Source organism: Hoplias malabaricus, chromosome 3, assembly GCF_029633855.1.
Source record: "Hoplias malabaricus isolate fHopMal1 chromosome 3, fHopMal1.hap1, whole genome shotgun sequence".
Lineage (NCBI taxonomy): Eukaryota > Metazoa > Chordata > Actinopteri > Characiformes > Erythrinidae > Hoplias > Hoplias malabaricus.
Genome location: NC_089802.1, coordinates 13,943,258 through 13,965,145, shown reverse-complemented (window position 1 = coordinate 13,965,145; position 21,888 = coordinate 13,943,258). Strand labels below are relative to the sequence as shown.

At 36.8% G+C, this 21,888-nt stretch overlaps 2 protein-coding genes across 3 annotated transcripts; one reads left to right on the top strand and one right to left on the bottom strand.

The window, feature by feature from the left end:
- Positions 1-9,824: 9,824 nt before the first annotated feature.
- On the bottom strand, positions 9,825-13,573 carry arl3b (ADP ribosylation factor like GTPase 3b). 2 transcript variants are annotated; one of them, XM_066666713.1, is made up of 8 exons: positions 13,532-13,573; positions 12,491-12,593; positions 11,982-12,055; positions 11,543-11,686; positions 11,262-11,378; positions 11,110-11,160; positions 10,847-11,032; positions 9,825-10,713 (listed from the first exon to the last, which is right to left on the bottom strand). In XM_066666713.1, the coding sequence occupies exons 3-8, from the start codon at positions 12,036-12,038 to the stop codon at positions 10,666-10,668; spliced, it is 603 nt and encodes a 200-aa protein (XP_066522810.1). In that variant the 5' UTR covers positions 12,039-12,055; positions 12,491-12,593; positions 13,532-13,573; the 3' UTR covers positions 9,825-10,665. The 2 variants fall into 2 exon arrangements, with proteins under 2 accessions (XP_066522810.1, XP_066522811.1); XM_066666714.1 differs by lacking the exons at positions 11,982-12,055; positions 13,532-13,573 and having other exon boundaries at positions 12,491-12,591.
- sfxn2 (sideroflexin 2) lies at positions 12,571-21,888 on the top strand. The gene is made up of 14 exons (XM_066666710.1): positions 12,571-12,673; positions 13,517-13,551; positions 13,668-13,902; positions 16,410-16,591; positions 16,946-17,116; positions 17,658-17,756; positions 18,149-18,224; positions 18,388-18,473; positions 18,581-18,641; positions 19,073-19,139; positions 19,427-19,476; positions 19,570-19,619; positions 19,755-19,802; positions 19,957-21,888. The coding sequence occupies exons 4-14, from the start codon at positions 16,434-16,436 to the stop codon at positions 20,054-20,056; spliced, it is 966 nt and encodes a 321-aa protein (XP_066522807.1). The 5' UTR covers positions 12,571-12,673; positions 13,517-13,551; positions 13,668-13,902; positions 16,410-16,433; the 3' UTR covers positions 20,057-21,888.

Here is a 21,888-nt window from a genome sequence, read left to right as displayed (position 1 = left end):
GTCCCTGGAGCTGTGTGACTGTGACACGATCTGCTGCGCCACCGTGCTGCCCCCAGTTTAGACTAGCAAACAGATATTTAAGGTGTATTAACAGGCCTCTGAGGAATTGTATGTCAAATAGTTACATTGAAAATGTTCTCCAGTAATGATCTTTTATTTAAACATTTTGATAGGCTAAACTAATTCATGTGGACTGTTCACTGCTTGAACAATTTGGGCAGATTCCATGTATGTGTTGGCGGTTCATGTGCTTTTTTAATGCTATTAGTTGTACTTATGCAGAGGAAGCAACCCGAAGAGAGGTTTAAAATCCCTGTAATGGGCTGGAATGTCTCCCACAAGGCTGGAAATGTGTTTGCTCATTGATCTATTTTGACAGTAGCCCGGCTCAGAGTGTGTGCTCTTTTCAGTGGATAGGGCTGGTTTGTGTAGATGCTGGCCTCCACTGTGCTGCTGTTTGGTGAAGCTCCCCACAGTTCTGTCTGATTGTAGCCCCTTTTTTCTAGCACTGAAAATGTGGGGGAGGGAGCAGGCCTTTTTCAAAATGGCTTTGGTCATGTTTCAGGAGATACTGTCTCTGCTGCCACTAAATATATCTTCCCACTTCTTGCTGTGGGCCTCTTGTGTGTGTGTGTGCGTGTGTGTGTGTGAGTGTGTGTGCGCGCGCGTGTGTGTGTGTTTGAAAGAAAGATTTTATGACCTGAGGCCATTTTCCTCTCATATGAATGAATATAAGTATGTGTCAATGAGGCAGTTTTCCATGGGGAAAAAAAAAAGAAAATAGAAAATCGTTAGAAGATGGCCCTCCGAATAATCAAACCCGTTATGCCACAGCTCCTGCCCACATGCATGGGGAATGAGCCGAATGGAGCCTGGGAGAATGGCAGGGGAGACGGTGGTCACAGTGAGATGGGCTGAAAACAACCACTCTGATGTTTTACAGATGTGACAGTAGACTTGATGAAAGCAAATTTGCCAGACATCATCTCTTCTGATTTTCCAGGACAGATGCCCAAGCCATTGAATCTAATTACTTAATGCATGAGCTGTGGGATGTAGAAAGAGTACATTTTGCTTGGAAATATATAAGGAATGCACAAAGATAACACTGAAATGTCCACAAAGAGAAAACACGTTCAGAGATCTCAAGTATGGAATGAATTGAAGCATGTAACTGAATATTTCTGTTGTTTACTGCTGATAAATAAATGCTGTACTGTGAAATGTTGTCTTTTAACTGTCATTCAACATATAAAAATTAACCCAATTTATGTAAAAATGAAAAAGTATTAGGGCTACCATCTTAGCCTGTGTGTCTGTGTGTAGCATTAGCAATTAGCATGGACCAAGCATATTAGTTGTTGGATAGAGCTTACAGCACTAGAAGAGTAGAGGTTTTTGCTTTAGCAATGAGGGACAAAACTCCCTTTCCTCTTTCAATACCATTTAATTCTGCAGAAATATTATATATATATATATATTAACTTTAGATCATATATACTTTGCAATTATATTTATATAATTATATGTTTATAATGTCATAAACATATTTGTATAGTGTTTTTTTTTACAATTACATATACAATTGTATATATATATATATATATATATATATATATATATTACCAACATAATCTGATTAATCTCATAGTGGATTTTATAGTTTGCAGCATATTTAAGGTTAATTTAATCCAGAAAGATTATTTTATTTGTGTTGTTTTGCCTCATTACCATATTATTAACATATTTTTGTTCTTGGTCTGTGCAGCTTCTAAAGTTGTATTACAATATTTTTATATGTCACACTTATATGACATCTTTCTTTCTCATTGTCCTGGTTTCCTATTTAGTCTATATGCCCTTTGATTCATGTAACTGTAGGGTTTTTGTTGAGTGATGTTACAGACTGGATGGAGAGTGAACAGCTCTCATGATGATGATAATGGTGATGATGATGATGATGATGATGACAATGATTTTCTGCTGTCCCCTGCGCGTTTCATTTGAGATCCTGCATGGAAATCCTGTGACCCAGATCATCCCCCAGCAGCCGCTGCTGTAATTCAACACCAATCCCACCCACCCACTTCTGAGGCCCAGTGAGCTGTCACACACACCTGCCAACAGCTCAGGGTGTTGCCTCTGCACTCCCACTTTCTTTTTCAGTGTTTAGAAATCACCCTGTGCTCCCTCCCCTTCCTGTTGATTTATAAGTTTAACAGTGGGGGGAAAAAATCCTCAACGTAAATGTAATTCAATCCTGCCACATAGTTTTTAGCTGTAACTCCTCCCCACACAAGACTGAATCATGGCATTTATTGTCACGTTGGGATTAAACAAAAAAGATCTGAAGAACTGACGAAGAAAATATGTTTCAAGACCTCATTATAGGTTTGTGATGGCTGGAATCAAGTGTACTCTCCTGAATACCTAAGTGTGTTAGTGTACAGGTGCACGCATTGGTGCATATACACATATATGTGAATAATAATGTATTTTAAAACAAACTGCTTTTTGTGTTATTGGGCTTTATTTATTTTAGCAGATATGCGAATTCACTACTGAAAGCTAATATCCCCATACTCTCTTATTTAAGTGTGGCACTTTCTTCTTTGTTACTGTGTAACTTGGTGCACATGTGAGAAAGTCTTTAAAGCAGGATATTAACAGGGACTGTTGAGTTTTTCCCAAATGCTTTTTTCAGCACCTCCCCCTGGGTGTGATGTAAGTCAGCGTTAACTCCAGGCCTGTTACCTCATTAGCAGTGCGATCTTATTGCTCCAGTGGTTTGTCTTTCATTGCTGTGAGAATTCTGATAGGTGGAGGCGTGTGTGGAATGTATGGTCTGGGCGAGCCCGAGGCAGCATAGATCTCCTAAACCTCAGGGTGGTTCTGCTCACACAGCAGCTGCACAACAGCTGCCCTATTTCCATTGGAGAGATACTGTAAATAAGAGAAAAGAATTCGACTGGGCCTTCTGATAAGCACCATACCCACACTCACTATCTCACATGAGGGAATTGCCATGGAAATGACCTTGTCCCTGTTAGACTCCACCCTGCATCACTGAATGAATCACAGCACATCCTTTATGAATTTTTCTGTTTTAGACAATTTCCATGCTTGTTATATTGCATTACGACAGCTTGCTGAGGTTTTCCTGATGGTCCCTGATGGCTGTGGGAGAGTTTGCTGGTTATGCTGTACAGAAGGCAGCAGTCTCCGCTCCGTGTGGGTGTTGGGCCCTTTGTGTCTGGCTGAGGTGCATAATTATGTCTCCTCCACTGCACCCCTCTGACAGCCAGCATCTTAATGGCACTCAATAACAGAGGTGTGAGTGCCTAAACTGATGATTAAGCCGGGATGTGTGTGCATTAACGCTATGCAATTTGTCTTTGTCCACACCTGCACGCATAAAGGAAACTGCAGCCGCACAATCATTCAATAAATCAAAGATGAGAGCCGGTGATATAAAGCCCATATCATATAATAGACATATTACTGCTGCCGATAGCAAAAGTCTGTCATTAATTCTTAAAAATAATATGTAAGCAGCCCACTGTACAAGTACCTTTTTCTTACACTACTGATTTTCTTTAATAAGGAGAAATATAATATATATATATATATATATATCATATATTAACCAAAATAAATACAAATAAGGAGACAGTCCAATGCAATAACAAAATGGACTAATGGAATAGAACATTACAATGAGCAGCAATCATCAGAGTCCAAGCACAGAGGAATTTCAGAATGTGCTAAATGTTAAGAGGAATGGATTTTACCTCTGTTAAATATAGAGTGATACACTTTCAGTGCCATCTTGTACGCAAGGTTTGACATTTTGTATAGGATCATTTTTTTTTAGGTTTTATAATGGTACATCAGTTTCCATCACTGTTTAGTTTCAATGACCTGGTACAATATTCATCACATCTCCAGAACATCAGTTGTGTTGAAGGAAATGTATTAACACGTTATAGAATATATATCAGCAATCATTGTATTTTTAATAATATTGATTATTGGTCAAGTCATCATGACACAAGACACATAATAATTATTATCAGGATTTCAAAATAATACCAAGAAAGATAAACAAAATGGAGTTATGAGGTTTCATCCTGATAATGAGGATATATGTATGTATATATATCTCATTATATACAATGCTTAATTGTAAAATCAAATGAGGTGCTTTAAAACTATAAGTGTAATTTTTAATATGTAAAATATCACACAATTATTAAAAACCCCTATGTGGATACTCATCAAAGCTAGCACCTGTCTGTTTTATACACTAATTCGGCAGATTTTTATGGGAAGTCAAAATCTGAATTTAATTAAAACCTACATAAAATAAATTGTATAAATAGAATAAAACATTTGTAAAACTTGAACAATACACAGCCAAATATTTTGCCTTGCAATAGCCATTTGATCTGTCAAAGTCATTTTTGTCTATGCCCTTAACCGGTATTTTTCTGTGGTGGCAAATGTGACAGTTCATTGAATCCACTGCGCTCTGAATCACTCCCTTCTACAAAGTATTGTGACAGGCATTCAAGCAACATCAGCATACATGGCCATAAATAACAGTTTCCAGCTATAAATATATATGATTATGAATCATATAAATATAGGATTTATGAACTGGTAACATTTTTTAAACAAGCCATTTTCACAGACACATATCAAGCAAAATTATGTATGTACTAGTACTTTCATAATTAATGTTTACTAGAAAAAAGTTTCTCAGGAAGAAATATTGTGTACAATACCAAACCCGTCCAGACAATATCTGTTTCTAAGCTTAGCCTTATGGGTCTAGAAATGAAGAAAAAGGAACTCAGAAAATTCCACTGCTAAGTGCCTGGACCCCTAATGATGCCTTTTTATGCACTGTTAAAAGCATAATAAGGTGCCACTGAGTTTCCATGGTTACATAGTTGGAAGTGGTGCCCACTGAGATTGAACTGATGGGGTATTAATATATACTATACTGAACTGCCTCTTATCTTTTTAGAAAGTTTAGACAGATCATAGTTTACAGATGATTATATTTTAGGTGTGGCATTCAAACAGGTACAAAATGTGATCATAGCATGTCCTCTTTATACTGTGTGAAATGTTTAAATGGACCGATAGAGTTGGTACAGCGTTACTTGTCAAGTTTTATAATGCTGTAGATAAACATTTAAATGATTTTCAATGTAAATAGATTTCAAATCTTTATTTTTAAATCAAGCATGTTTTTGTTACAGGTTTGATGTGATGGTCTGAATTTTAGAAAACATCTATAATTCAGGGGCGGTTCTAGAGTGAAGGGCAAAACAATGTGGATACATTAAATTACTGTGCATGTGATATCTTAAATACATCCTTCTGCAAAAAAGATTCCTCCTCAGTGGAAAGAAGCAAATGTCATTCCTGTTTCACAAACTTAACCTCCGAGGTGGGAGCTAATCCAAGCAGTATCACTAATGCTTCAAATTAGCAAGATAGCAGAGGACTTCATGGCAAATTGTAAAAAAACACATTATGCATACAAACCTTGACCCTGCTCTGTTTGGTAGCAGGCCTGGAAGATCAACCACTCATGCTCTAATAAGTATATCCTTTCCACCAGGCTTCAAATACTCCATATACTAGCAGCAAATTTATTACAGCCAATTTTTGAAAAGTATTTGTCAAAGTTGATTTAACACTTGCCATGAAGCATTGCCTGCTGCTGTGTCAGACCCACCTTAATGACGTGGTTGTGCTGTTTTTTATCCTTTCTCTAGCCCTCATGGATGCTGCCACAGAATGACCACGAGGAAATAGTGTCATTCATTCTTACCAAAGGATCGATATAACACCTCCACTTGGTGTTCTAGATGACTTAGACAGGTGGGTGCTCAATAGTCAAATTAAATTAATTCCAAGCAAATGTAGTACAGTAATCCCTCACTAATTCGCGGTTCATCTTTCGCGGGTTTTTCAAGGGGGCCTATGGCCGCTATATCGCGGATATTGAGGGAAAATCTAGGAAAAACCTAAGTATTTCTTACAGTACATGTATTGTTCATGTCTACGTCCGAGTGAAATTTACTTACGCTAAATCACTGCTTAGGAAATATTCTATCAAAGAAACTGGCAGGATAATCACATGTAGTTCCAGCTGAAAAACATTATAGAATGACTGTTTAATGCAAAGGGTGGGTTGTTAAGAGTACAGGGAATGTTTTAAAAGTCCAAATACTCGTTAAATACATAAATAAATATCTTTCCTCTACTTCGCGGAAATTCGTTTTTCGCGTGTGGTCGCGAAAAACGAGGGATCGCTGTATTATGACTGTGACGTTTATTAAGAACCCACCCCCACCATTTCCTCTTTGCTTGTCAGGACAAATGTTATTGTCCTGCAGTACTACACTGTCAGAAATATTGTCACTGTGGTGGTACCCTCAAAGGGTACATATTCTGTACTTTACTTAGGGAATATATTGTACCTTAACTGTTTACATTTAAAGTAAATTTGCACTCTTTGTTTCTTATGGACAATTTACCTCTAATGTGCCTTTTTTCTGACAGTGTATAAAGGAGTCTGATTTACGGTGGGATTAAAACACAGATACTGTTGTCAAGAAAGCCAACTCCAAATGACATCTGACAAGAGCCAGTGTGACCACCACTGACTACATTTTATCATTTTATACTGGTTACAAACTGGTTACATCACCACAGGTGACTGGTTACAGGTTGAGTACACCTGCACAGCATGGCTTTTAACCATTCAAACCAGAGACTGGCTACCGCACACTTGGACCCAGAGTTTTGCACTGCTAACCAGAATTCAAAGCCAAATTGTGAATCTGAAAAGTGAGAACTGATAGATATGAAATTCACCCAGCTCTTTTGCTCTTGCACTGTCTAAATCTGGTACTCTAAATGCACAACTCCAGGACAAATTGTGACATCACCAGCACCATTTTGTGGGGGAGCAGTGCTAGTGGAATAGTGACCAGCTAAAAGTGAGCTGAGCCAAGTCGAGTCGAGCTGATCCCATGCAGTGGAAAAGCATCAATAGATGTTTGTTAATATGTGCAGACAAGGAGGCTTTTTTCTGTTTTGTATTTATTTTAACCCTTCAAAAATACTCATGCACTTCAGTTTTGTAAAACAGTTTCAAATAAAAATACGAATCCAATCCAATCTGTGTTTCCGTCTGGTTCCAAACACTCAGTCAGTAGGTCAATAGTATAATTTAGGCAGACATCCTCATACATCCTGTCCTGACTCCAGGCTTTACATGTTTTATAATGATAGGTTGGGAGAAGTATAATAAATTCCTCCTTCCGATTTGAAAGTGAAAATAGTTTCCCTTTAGAACTCATTAAAGTTACACTATTGGACATAAATTGTCTGAGGCTTAATGGATAAATACAAACCCCATTTACAGAAAATATGGGACATTTAAAAATCTGTGATATTTTCATTCTGAGCCTGAACATAAAATTTCGTGTTTTCACTGAACAAATACAAATTTATTTTGTAAATATAAACAAATATATAATTTTAAACTTAAAAATGTTAGGACATAGGAAATGACTGAAATTTTAGATCACTTATTACAACATGTAACATATGTATAATTGTTTTTTGCACGTTTGCAATGCCCAAACTAGGCTATGAATTTTGACTTTCCCTTTATATTTTCACTTTTCAAATAAATATTTAATTTATTTATATGTGAATAATGATGCTGCTTTTTAAGGTGTTGACTGGGTCTAACTTGATTAGGGAAGAACAGCAGGAAAAATATTATTGTGAAACCAAGGTTAATGGTTGATTGATGATTTTAAGATGGCTTTTAAAGTTCAATTCAAAAGAACCTGTACAGCAGGGCTGTATTTTGATATAATCCACTAAAATGAACATAATGTTTTTAACATGGCATGCCATAGATGATTGAAAATGAATGGGTCTTTATTTCTCCTGTCTACCTACATCTGATCCTGTGGATCCAGCATTATGCTTGTTATGCATTCCCAGAGCCCTTTTTCACTCAGTGGTAATCCATCCACCCACAACTTTGATACACATCACAAAAATCTCAGGCTGTGTCCATCAAAAACTCCCTTGCTCGAAGCGTGGCCATTTACATCACAGACAGAATTACAAAAGGGCCTTTTCTTCAATGAGCAGAATTCAGAAAAAGGCCAGTGCTCTATCAGGCTTTTCACTGGGCCTTGTCCACAGGGCAGATGGAAGGAAAAGCCTGCAGATAAGAATGCAGGATGAGGGCTGGCTCTATGGAGAGAATGCAGAGAGATGTTGGGAGGCTGGTCTAATTGCCTGTCTCACAGAGACAGATACTCGAAGGATTTATTCAGGCTTAATAAAGCCTGCACGTCTCACCCACAGAGTGCATGTGTCAGCTCGAGAGTGTCACTCACAGAGAATGTATATGTGTGGAATCTGTGCAATTGGATGGGTGTGTTCACATTCAAGCATGCAGGCCATTAACTATTCAGCAAGTACAGGCACAGTTCAAATACCTCTCAGGGCCCCATTAAAGTAATGCACTCAAAATTATGAGGAAAGAGGTGGAGGATGACAGGAACAGTAGTACAAATACTTCGGTTTGTCTTCATTTGTCCATTCCACTGGAATGGCATCAACATGAAACAAAATACAGTTTAAGTCTTAAAGGGACATTGTCTGTACCGCAGTTACCAGACATGATTGATGCTCACTGCACTAACTAATGGAATCAAGTTTCATTCATGGCCAGCTATTACATTTATCAAAGATAACACACTGAAAAGGTGGCAGAACTTGGTCTGAGGTGTCTAGAGGAAGTATATATACTATACATGTATAATTAATATATATAATTAAATAGATAATGTTAAAATCTAACATTATCTATTTTTTTACTGTTATAATGCAGTATGCTGCAAAAGTCAGAAATGGACATTATATATATATATATATATATATATATATATTTTAACTTAATCTCCTAAATGAACATTAAATTCAAGTCATCCAATTAAGAGGAATCGGACAGAACCAGTTCCAAATCAAACTAACAAGCTGCTAGTGTTCTCAGCATAATTAATTGGTCAACCCAGAGCCCAGATTTGAGCATCACAGAATATGTTTGGAAGCAAACAGCACAACCAAAGACTAAAAAGATATTTAATTATTTTTAACATTTTGTACAAATGCTTATAACAACGTAAGGCTGCACAATCACTGCATGAGAAATAAAGGATGCATAAAAGCATCAGTACTTAAAAATGAACTACACATATGCAGTTCAATGTCTTCAGTATTTCTGTAGGATGTTACTGATTATTAAAAAATGGTCAACCCTAGGGATAATTAATCACGTGTGCCACTATTACCAAACTGCAGTTAAAAAATAGAGCACTTTGTTGACAGCGGCGCCATCTGCAGTGCCTGTGCAGATATAAAATAAGCAAGGAACACAGCTTTGATTTTTCTATCTGGAAAATTAATAACCAGAAGGTTTAAAATAGGTTAGTTTGGAAAGATGTAGTATGCAGGTGAGATGGGCTGTAGTGCACAAGAACACAGTGAGCACCTGAGTTCTGTCAACACCATCTGTTTCACTGCTAATGGGGGAGGGGAACAAGGAGATACTCTTTAAAACAAACAAAAAAATGATAATAATAATAAATATTACATTTTAAAAATAAACAATAATGGGGAAAGGAACTATAAATAACAACATTACACCATATGTTTATAAATTTTCATTATTTACTTTGTGTAGCTTCAATCAAACAACACAAAACTCAGCACAAGAAAAAAAAAAAAATCAGCACAACAAATACAGAAAAATGTTATATCCAATAAATAATTTTCCAATGACAAAATGATCTATCATATATAATTTTGTTTGCTATTTCTTTATTCATTTAATATAAAATTATACTACACTGAATTGCACATTCTCAAGGTTTTTTTTCCTTTTTTGTTTGAACACCATAGCCTTTTTTCAACATAACATCCAAGCGTCCTAAAATTAGTTAGAAAAATATACTCAAATAGTCAAAAATACTACAATAAAATATGGAGCAACAAGAATTTCTGTTCATAGAAACATAAACATCAGTCACATACAACTAGGAAGCAAGGCTTGTGTTTCTGTAAAAAGATGAAATATGTAGATTCTCAATCCAAAAGTATAAATATGTCACAGTTTTAGATCCCCTACTTATTTATATTGACATTAAATGCAAAAATCATTCTATAATATGAAGGCAGAAATTGTTTAATCAAGAATGTACCAAAGATCATGCAGTTTCAAAACAGCCTAAACAGGAGTCTAAAAATCATTTTTCGTTTTATAAATATGACATAACAGGCTGAGAAATTTGTAGTTCATAAATTGTTATTGTTATGTCATCTTAAGGAAGATTGATTCTGTGGCTGGGAGTATAAAAATAGGCTTGAGGTAAATTTCTTTTGAGCACGGCAGGCCTCAAAGGAGAGGTAAATATGACACATAAATTTCATTTCACTGAGGTTTCTTAATCCCTCATAACTTTAAAGTGTCTCAAAGCTGTATGGATGTATTGTTTGAACATTCAGTGGTACACACTCCCTTCCTCTGAGGGATTGCAGTGGGAATTTCCAGCTCTATTTTCTCTTTGCATTCACACTCTTACATACCCAGTTCATGCCATCCTAAAAACAAAAAAAAAAAGAAAATAATCTCTTAAGCACAATGTTTGTTTTTATAATATTTAAATCTACAGATATTGATCAACAAGACACTGGCATTTTTCTGTGTAGAGACATTTCACAATTTCAAAATTACCTGGACACCTTCTCCAGTGAGGGCAGAACAGGACTGGATCTGCCACACTCTGTCCCGAATGGTGTGCAGGTTCAACCCTTCAGCAATTTCAGATGCTGGGGCTGCAGTAAGCAGGTCCTGCTTGTTTGCAAAGATGAGAACCGGGACCCCACTTAGCTTCTCCTCATCCAATAACTCAGCTAATTCCTGGAAAAACATAATTAGTGTTAAGCATTTCTTTTCAAAAATTAATAAAACACAAAGATTTGTATTTAATAACAGACCTGTCCTGTTTCTTCAAATCTCTTTCGATCTGCACTGTCAATAACATAAATCTGAAAAAAAGAAAAGATTTTACAATCCCTTTGTTGAGAGAGGTTTCAAAGTAAATCTCACTAGTCAAGTAAATTATTCATACTTATGTCATAAGACTCACAAGAAGATCTGTGTTTTCAAAGTAGTTCCTCCAGTAGGGTCTGATCTTACGCTGCCCACCAATGTCCCACACATTCAGTTTGAAACCCTGAGACTGCACACTCTTTATGTTGAACCCCTAGAACAAGGTCACAAAGCATACAACGCAGTCGAATATTGTGATTTAATCTATTCCCTAACCTTTTGACAGAAATAAAAAGCATGCAGTGCTCATTCAGTTTCTTTAAACAAACATGTAAGAAAGAAATTAGAGGATCAGGGCACACTGAATTCTGAACGTACCTGTGTTGGAGTAATATGACTAATATCTTCAGAGGCCAGTTGCTTCAGCAAAGTTGTCTTACCACCATTGTCCAATCCGAGGAGCAAAATACGAACCTCCTGGTCCGGAGTACTTTTCAGTTTTCGCAAAATGGACAGCAAACCCTGAAATAAGACACAGTAGAGTTAAGAATAAACAATAGTTGTGATGCTATCCCCGGGAACATTTTAACTAAATGTCACTCACTGCATCTGCTAGAATGTGTTACTAAAAACAGCACTAGATTAAAAATAAATAAATAAATAAAAATTATATAGATAGATAGATAGATAGCCTTTTTTGCTGGTAAAATCAGGGGAGACTGTATGACTGTTGAACAAAAAATCAAGTTAAGAATTATGAGCTTTAACTTCAGTTTTTGTCTGAAGAGAAATAACGGAACAAAAAAAATATCTGTACCTTTTTATCATTTGATTTCCCTGTTGTTTTTGAGAAGATACATCGATACAAGACCATCGCTCCTATAAATATACCTGCAATAGTTTGGACCATATAAACAGGCCTTACTTTCCAGCCTGAACCATAAACATAAAACATGTCATATTCGTTAGATTTATATGACGAGGAAGCATGAACCTGGCACATAAAATGTTGCCGTTGAATTATTGCGACTAACGCTAATGTTATACACCGAGGTAAGACGCAGCACTAGTGTCCAGCATCACTGACACCCACGTCACGTTAGCTCACAGCTAGGTGGCTAGCAAGCTAATCTCATCACTGATTTACCGCTGCTCCTGAAGGATTTGTAGGAATATTAGCCACCGTTTCTACACTTTACGCAAGTTTCCTCTACTTGGCATCATCATTTTCAAACGCAGACACAAAATCAAAACAGTCTAGTACTACACATATACGATTTTAATCCACTGACTAAAAGGAAACATTATTGTGAGGATTTTACTCACCATCTTGTGCTTGTATCTTCTCCAGGGTTTCTAAGGAAGGCGGTGGGTTAGTGACGTCGACACGGGAAGAAGTGCGAGGGAGGGGGCAGAGACACAGAGAGGTCTACAGGGATTATTTATATTTTATTAATGATAATGTCATGCCTAACGGTCACCACTGCGCAGTGCACGTATTATAAAACGGTTTGTAACCAAGTTAATTTCTATTAGGAAACTATTAAGCATTTTTCAACAGTGTGTTTTAACCACACAAAAATTAATCTAACTTAAGACCATTCATCTTCTTCACCTTTTGATTTCCTTGCTGTGAATAATGAATAAAAACATTTTAAATTAAAATGTGAAATATTAATAGTGAAATGTTTGATACTTGCTAATAGCACAAGGACATAATAAGTATACTGATGTTTTATTATACTGTTTTATTTAATCATTTACTTGCCATCTATACTAACATGATCGAACTTTGAAAATGGCCCCTGTTATTGAACTTCATACTACTGAATACAGATGCTCTAGAAGAGAACTGTGTGATGCTAATATCTAGTGTATGTTGATTTGGGGTGAAGGCGTTGAGGTTGAATAAATGTAAAATACACAACTAAAATGGGCAGCTTGGCCTAATGGTAGGGCAACCTTGGCTTCATGGTTAGAGGACTAGCCTCGGTACCGGAAGGTTCGACCGGCAGGAATCTCCATGGCTGAATTGCCCTTGAACAAGGCACTGAACCCCCTAATGCTCCCCGGACGCCGGGGATGGCAGCCCGCCGCTCTGTGTGTGTCACAGCCCCTAGTGCACTAAAGTGTGTGTTCACTGCCACAGATGGGATACATGCGGAAGACACATTTCTTTGTACAATGACAAATAATTGCACATTATAAAACACAACGAAGGCGTATGAAAGGGGGTGTCAGGAATAAGATGTTAAACACATAAAACTGTGTACTTTAAAATGTTTAATAATATTTTCATGGTAAAGTTGGTGGAGAACCTCACAAATACCTAACCTATATGTGTTTTTACAGAGTTCAGAAAATTACCTCAGCAATACATCCCTCAGGTTTGTATCTTCTGAAGTGTTGTAAATTAAATGTTATTGGTACTTCAGATGGATTATATCGTATTAAAAACATGCAGTTTGTGTTAGACCCAATAAACCCATTGTGTATTATTTAGAGGCCGCCTAGTGGACGAAACTGTTCAAGGCTGTGATTGGTGGACGGATCTGTCCGTGGTTGTGATTGGTGGATAGATATGCCCCTCTCTCTGATTGGACGAGAAGCTGCCACGTGTTTACTCAGCCCTACAGCACATCAACGGATGCAAGCTGGAAACACGTTTTCGAGCCAGAACTGTCCCTACAGACACCGGACCACAGGATTGAAACTGCCCTAACGAATCCAGACTTACTGTAAGTGGTCCTTGAAATTGCAGCCCTCACTCTGATCACTAATTATGAAATATTATAATGAAGATTCATGCAGCATGTTTCCGGGTTGTGGTCTGTGTTAACAGCAAGTCAACTTGCAGCATTAGCAGTGTGTGTGTTTGTCTGTCTGTCTGCTTGTTACTTGAATTTATGTTGGTAATGTTAATGTTTCAAATTAACCTAGAAGAAGTTGCTGTTGTATACGCAGTGCAATGTCAAAAGCCTTTACTTGCTGATCAGGTCATTGGGCTCAAATATTTAAAGTCCAGCTATTAGTTCAATTATTTCATGTTTCATTCGAACCCATTTACTTGGGTGAAACATTTTTATTTGAAGTCTTACTTCACAAGCTAAAAACAATACACCCAGACTGTGCCTTTTTCATGTGATTAATGGTGTGTAAACAATACATTTAATTTAAGCAATTTCTTTGGCCCAGAAAAATCCAAAAAAGAAGAATATAGTGGTTCTGATAGATGATAGTTGTGCTGACGGATGATAGCAAGATTTTGAAGATGTTGTTCTTCAAGGTACTCGGTAAGCTTTTTTTTTCAGCCGCTACGTTTGATGATTTACTCAACTTGTCTTTGGAGTCATGGTTAAACTTGAGCCATTAGTTTACCCCAGGACCACTATTTTTAGTTAAGTATAGATCCACCTTAACCCAGCTCCAAACATTTCTACAAAACTGTTTGATGTTGCATCAAACCAAAGCAAATAATATTTTTGTCCAAAGAAAACTCACCTGATTCTTGAAATAAGGCCAGAGTTAAAGTAAAATTTTAATCCATAACTTGAGATTTTACAGAATCAAATTACAAGTATCATATTTAAGTCCAGGACTAAGCTGTTTGTTCAGTGGGCAAAAATATAACATAGAATTGCTCACCCATTGTTAAACTGAAGTACATATCTAACCCAAAGTATAGTTGCTTTCTACTAATTAGCACTGTTCATCCTTAGAGCTTTACTCAGGTACAGCATTTGTTACTTTGTTTTTGTTTTTTTCTTTGTTTGTATGTTTTTAACCAAGATGGATTTCTAAGTGTGATTGTTGGAGTAAACACTTTGCAAGATCTTTTTTTTTTTTTTTTTTTTTTTTTTTTTTTGTTAAAGTAAATAAAGCTGTCACTGGTTCAGCAAAGTTCTGAAACCAGTGGTCCAGTTCAGCTTTGTGCACTCTATTCTGTTTAACAGTACCAAATCTGAGTTTTTGGATCTTAATTTATTAATTTGTTGCTCATCAAAATATTGTTCAGTCATTATTAACATGGAGACGATTATATAGAATGTGTTTACTACAACCTGGGGTTTCCTTTTAGATGCCTTTAAACATTTTGAGAAATAATAGGTATTTAAAAACAATCAGGTTTTCAGGCACATTTTATATCGTAATTAATTCTCATGAAAAGCAAAGAGACAAGGTTCAAAGGAATTGGCTTGTATAAACTGAAGGGGCAAAACAAACTGAATAGGTCAAACTCTATCAGTGGGTCAGCATTCTTTCTGTGCACTCAGTGACGCTGAGACCAATGCAGCTCCTCCACCATTCTTCCAGACTGAGCTCTTCTGCTGGACTATGTTTATTTCACTGGCATTTGACCCTGAATGTTTCGCTTTCTTTTAACACAAATCATTGTCATTCTGCTGAACTTTCCATATTTTTGCTGGTGACACACAGGTTGATGCCTTGTGCGTGTGATTAGAGGTTTAAATGGTTTTTGGGTTGGAGAAGCTGTTGTTTATGTGGAGGTTGTACTGTGTAGCATTTGCAATCTTTCTTGAGGACTCTTATTGGCATATTGTGGTGTGATTTATCAAAGCTGTGAACCTCAGTCTGTCATAGGTTATTCACCACAAAAAACAATCAATACTACATATCAGTGTACTTGTGGTTCTTTTAACAGAACATATTCTCCTATTATATCTGTGTTTTAATAACTAGTTTAACAAAATCAGTGTATCATTATGATTGGTTTGCTCATGGTGAATAAAAAAAAGGTTCTGTATTGTAATTTTAATTAATTTCTGGAATACAACTGATTTGTCATGAGTAATGATTGACCTGAGAGAAGAGAAAAGTCATTAACTGAAGCGAGTGTTCATTGATTCTGTTTAGTGTGTGTTTCAACATTTTATTTCATATACACCTGTCACAATTATTGTGTTAAATTAATGTTACAAATGTGGCAGATGGCTATTAGACTGAAAAAATTTGATTTAGGATTAGTCAAATTCTGCTTTATTCTCAATACTGCAATATGTACAAGATATAGTAGAAGTTGTGTTACTCTCAGACCCATGGTGTAGCAATAAACGTTTAATATTAAATAAACACTAATGATGGTTTTTTTAATGTTAGACCAACTAGACTTACAAAAACAAGAGGATCAATACATTTACCTGATCTTCACACAAAAAGTTAACATAAGTGGATATACACATTGTTTTCTGTGTGGTCACTTGTTTTTCCTGCTGTGTTGCTTTAGAACTGTGGATCAGAAGGGTACACCATGGCGGCTCTGAGTGGCTTTGATGTTGACGCTCCACGCTGGGATCAGACCACATTTATGGGACGTCTTAAACATTTTTTTAACATTACGGACTCTCGCACTGCCATCCTGTCTAACTCCAAACTTGATGAAGCCAAAGCCTTAGTGGAGAGCTGCAGGTAAACCCCCAAAAAATCCAAGAGATGATCAAAATAGTGGCTTTTTTTTAACTGAACAAGTATGAAGTGTCATATTTGCAGGTACTTCTTGTTTTTCCTTATGAACATTCATATTTCTCATGTTTCTTCCCGTTGACTTATCATTGTTTATATTACCTCAGCCCAGAAATTCCTAGTAATTCATTACAATTATGTGATAATTAGCAGTTTTATTAGAAGGTTTATTTGAATTTGTGTTGAACAAAATTGATATATTGTCCATTACAGTCTAATAAATCACACACTGTTACAGTTGTCTCTCTCTCTCTCTTGTTCTTTCTCCCTCTCATATTTCATTTCACTTCCTCCCTCCAGAGCTGGCTCTGTTCCTCCAGGTACTACAGTGGACCAGCTGCACTATGCCAAGAAGCTTTATGACTCAGCATTTCACCCAGACACTGGTGAAAGGATGAACTTGATTGGCAGAATGTCTTTCCAAGTGCCCGGGGGCATGGCCATCACCGGCTTCATGCTGCAGTTCTACAGGTCCCCAGCCCCTCAGCAGATCTCAGAATATTTACAATTATCTACAAATATAAGCAGCTTGTCATTACATTATTAAGCTTTATCTGAGGTGAATTTAACATTTTCCCAAGCAGTATTGCTCATAATAAAAATGGTTTACAAAGTATTATTATTTTATTAATTTGTCCGTATTATCCAGCATATCACTGGTAACTGACTTATAAAGAGAATTTCTACTTTTTTACACTTTAAATACAAATAATGGTGAATTACAGAGGAGGGATGATGTGATTAAGGCTTAATCAGAACAACACAACGTGCTCTGGCACCTTATTCAACAAGTTTTTAATAAACCATTGAATAATTATTTATTAACTAAATAAATTGTTATATAACTACTGGTTTATTTCAATGTTCTCCCAATTCTGAAGTGTTAGTGAAGATATTACTTCCGTATACAAGATATCACTTGTTTTTTCTGATTATGATCCATGTTTCTATAATGTTGCATATGTTAATAATTAATTAATTAAAAAAACAAATCTGTGGGTGTGTCCTCCAGGACAGTTCCAGCTGTGGTGTTTTGGCAGTGGGTTAACCAGTCCTTCAACGCTCTGGTCAACTACACCAATCGCAACGCTGCCTCTCCAATCACACCAAAGTAACAACCCAGGGTTTTTTCTTACAAATGTTATTTTGTATATTTATGTATAGTATGTCAAACAGATAATTTAACTTTTCTTACCTTTAATGGAAGCTTATATAGAAATGATTTGTTCCTAGTAATTTTAGGGAATTTCTATTGATTTCCTTAACGTGAATATTTCCTAAAATATGAAAAGCAGCTAACATTTTCACATTATGGCTAAAATCTAACACAATGAAGGTTATTCTGACAGTGACTGTATATTACTATATATTAGCATTTAATGGTTGTTTGGTTCAAAACATGAACTCTGATGGTCTGTGCACAGTGAATTATGCTGGATGGCGTACTAGTGCAGTGGATTGTGTGTAAACAGTTTGTCTCCTCTGTGTTCTTGCCTCCTCCAGACAGATCGGGGTGGCTTATGTAACAGCCACGAGCACTGCCCTGGCCACGGCTGTGGGTCTGAACCTTTACACAAAGGTACCGTCAGTCTGTGGGTGCATGCATAAGGACAGGTTAATGAATATCTTCTCTCCACACTGTTGGATGCACAGTCATTTTTATCAGGAAATTACAGGAGGAACTGAACCATCTTAATACATGATAATTAATGAGTGAATGCTGATAATTGCTTTCCCTGCAGAAAGCTCCGCCTCTGGTGGCTCGCTGGGTGCCTTTTGTAGCCGTGGCTGCAGCTAACTGTGTAAACATCCCCATGATGAGGCAGCAGTGAGTTCTGAGCCTATAATATGTATTTGTATTCTGCTCTCTGCTAATTGGAATCTGCAGGGCCAGTGCAGCTTTTTTCTTATTCATCAATCCTCTCTCACACACAGGGAAATCTTGAATGGCATTGCAGTCACAGATGAAAACGGCAATAAGCTCGGCCACTCCAGAGTGAGTAACACTGAGCAATGATACAACTGCCTTTTGAACAGAGACACAAGCAGAGAGCATTAAGCAAAACAAAAGCCTAGGGCAGAGACAGTGCCTCTAGGTATTTTGCAGCTTGGTGTATCATTAACACAGCTGAAGTATTTAGATACACTTTGGTTATGCACATTCTCTCTCTCTCTCTCTCTCTCTCTCTCTCTCTCTCTCTCTCTCTCTCTCTCTCTCTCTCTCTCTCTCTCTCTCTCTCTCTCTCTCATAAAGCCAGTAATGATCTCTTTTTAGTTTGAATTTAAGCACTTTTTTCCTTTGAAGTTATCAAGCAGTGGAGGGTCTAAGTTTTATAATACAGACCTCAGGCTTTTCTGTAATGTATTTATAGATTTTCAGCCATCTCTCTCTCTCTCTCTCTCTCTTTCTCTTTCTTTCTGGTGCAGAAAGCTGCAGTCAAGGGCATCACACAGGTTGTCATTTCTCGAGTCACCATGGCAGCACCAGGCATGAGTAAGTACTGTAAGACTCCAGTTATAGAGGAGAAGGCTCTAATGCCAGATGTTGTCCCTCATCGTCAATATCAAGCAAGATGGTTTGTGTTCTAAAGAAGGAAAAATATTTCTAAACTTCCAGTGGAAGTCCATGTAAATAAAGTTTTTATTTAAAATCATTATTAATTAATTCTATTGGATCTTTCATCATGAAAATGTCACACTATGGAGATGTAAACCAGGGTTTTGTTTCGACTGGTTTGAGGTTTTCTCTTCCTAAACCATGTTCTGTTTCTCTCTCTACAGTTATCCTTCCTATTATTATGCAGAGACTAGAAAAATACAGATTTATGCAGGTAGGTTTGGCAGAGTGTTAGACGTGCTATATTTATAGTGCAGCAATTTTTTTTTTTTTTTTTTATAGTAAATATCTCTCTTGTTTTTAACAGAAAATTACATTTCTGCACGCACCGTTGCAAGTGATGATGGTTGGAGTATTGTAAGTGACACGTTTCTTTAAGTTACATTTATTTCAGTTACTTGTTTATCTTTGTTATATTTATTAGCTGCTGTCAATCACTAGTCCATTGCAAACATCTGACATTGCTCATCTCCCCTCCGTTCTGTGTTTCAGCCTGGTCTTCATGGTGCCTGCAGCCTGTTCCCTGTTTCCACAGAACAGGTAAATATCAGAATTAAATTACATTAAGGCATAAACTCCCATCTTTGGTTGGAAGAAAGTGTAACCACAGCCTCTTGGATAATAGGTCCTGTCAACTGACCTGTGACTTCAGTGAACTGTACACATCTCTGATCCTGTTCTTTCTGTTTTCCAGCTCCCTGGCTGTGTCGAAACTGGAGCCAGAGCTCAGAGAGTCCATTGTCTCTCAATACGGAGACAGTGTTAAGTATGTCTACTTCAACAAGGGCTTGTGATACTCACACCTGACTCTGCTAGGACACAGGGACCTGGGCTAATCTTGATCTGGATTGTAGTGAGCGGCTCCTTTTTGCCCATTTAAGGATATTTTAGTTGTTTAAATTGTTTATTTTTAGTCATGTTACACATCTACAAGTGCTTTACTTTGAATGCCTTGAAATAAGGGGTTTCAGCATACCTTATATGGACCTCAAGCCCTGTCCAAATCTGTATTGCTTCAGTTCTCAAAAATCATGAACCAAAAAGGGCAGGTAATAAGCTGCTAGCTGGATTTAAAACTAAATGTGGATGGTCAATTTTAATGGAACGGTTGAATATAGACTGTAATTTCTCCAGAATTATAACATTGGTTTACATCATTAAGACAAGGTGAGGTAATTTGAGAATGATTTGAATGACTTTGTCGTTATGACCATTTACAGTGGCTGATTTTAGTTTATTTTTAATGGGAAAACTCTAATTTGTCAGTATGGCTTTATTGCTGCCAGATGTTAATCCGGAGTAGATTTAGTGATTTAGATTAGCACTGTTTTAATTGTAAGTAAGAAAGTGAGGAGAGGGGTGTGTGATCCTGTCAGTGTTCAACGTGCCAATCTCTCAGGAACAGTTTAGGCTTTAATTCTCAGTCTAATACTTGAAACACAGTTAAATTGTATGTTTACTAGTCAAATATATTTGGAGCATCTCAACTGTAATAGTGAGTAAAGGAGTCTACTTTAGCCATTCCTAATTAGTTACTCCTCTGTGTTGAATTTCAGTGTTTCTGGTCAGTGTGCTGGTCTGTGATTGGTTGTGCCACTGACATTTCAGAGCTTAAGTATTTTATTAAAATTCAAAAGCCTTCAAAAAAAAAAGAGAAGAATGAAACCTCTAAATGTTGAGAGTGTATTTTGGCTACTCTACCTGCCTCTGGCACAAAGGTTATGGCAGACTGTCAATGACCAGTTTATTACTTATTGTTTCTGTTTTAGACAGTGCCTTATATAAAAAGACAAAACAAAACCAAAAAAAGAAAAAAACATAGTTGTCCTAGTTTTATGTTCTGTACCATCCCCATTCATGTTCTGTTGCATTTTTAGTACAATGCATATGCATTTTCAGAGCCACAATAAATGCAGCATTGTTGTATGTTCTGTTGTGAGAGTTTACTAAGCAGTTAAAAACAATGGGTCCTTTCTAGTAACACTTTACTGTTGGCCGTTATGCATTTGACTTCATAACCCTTTTAAAGACATCCATGAAAATGTATTTCACCAAGCACTTTTCATAAAGCTGATTTAGTCAGATGCACATTAGAAGATATTATGACACTTGTTGCGGTTTGCTTTTATAAATGTTTGTGTCATTTAGATTAGTGTGCAATGACCTACAAATGAAGTGTTACAAAACTTTGGAAAGTAGGTCTTGAAACACCTGCAATGTTATAGTTTCACCACAAGAGGTGTGTGATGTATAATGTGAGTTTTGGGGTATTCAGGCTGGGAGTGTGCTGTTTGTGTTGTATCAGTAAGAGGAAACTGTCTCGTGCACTTCTGCACTGTTTATTACCTGCATTAAATCCCGCAAGCAGACATCAGCACCATTTGATTCAAACTGCACTACAAGCCTCCCTTATGTTGGAAAGAAGAAGGAACAGACACACTAATGTTCTTTAAATTTTTCTTTTATTTGATAATACTGTATATTTGCCCATCAAGTGAACATCCACATAGGAATTACACAAAGCATCAAAGACATGCATAGTCTGGTTCTCATCATACTGCTGCTTTCTCATGTGGTTTACACACAAAAGCACTCACATTTCCCTGCTTTCAGCAAATCTTCAAGA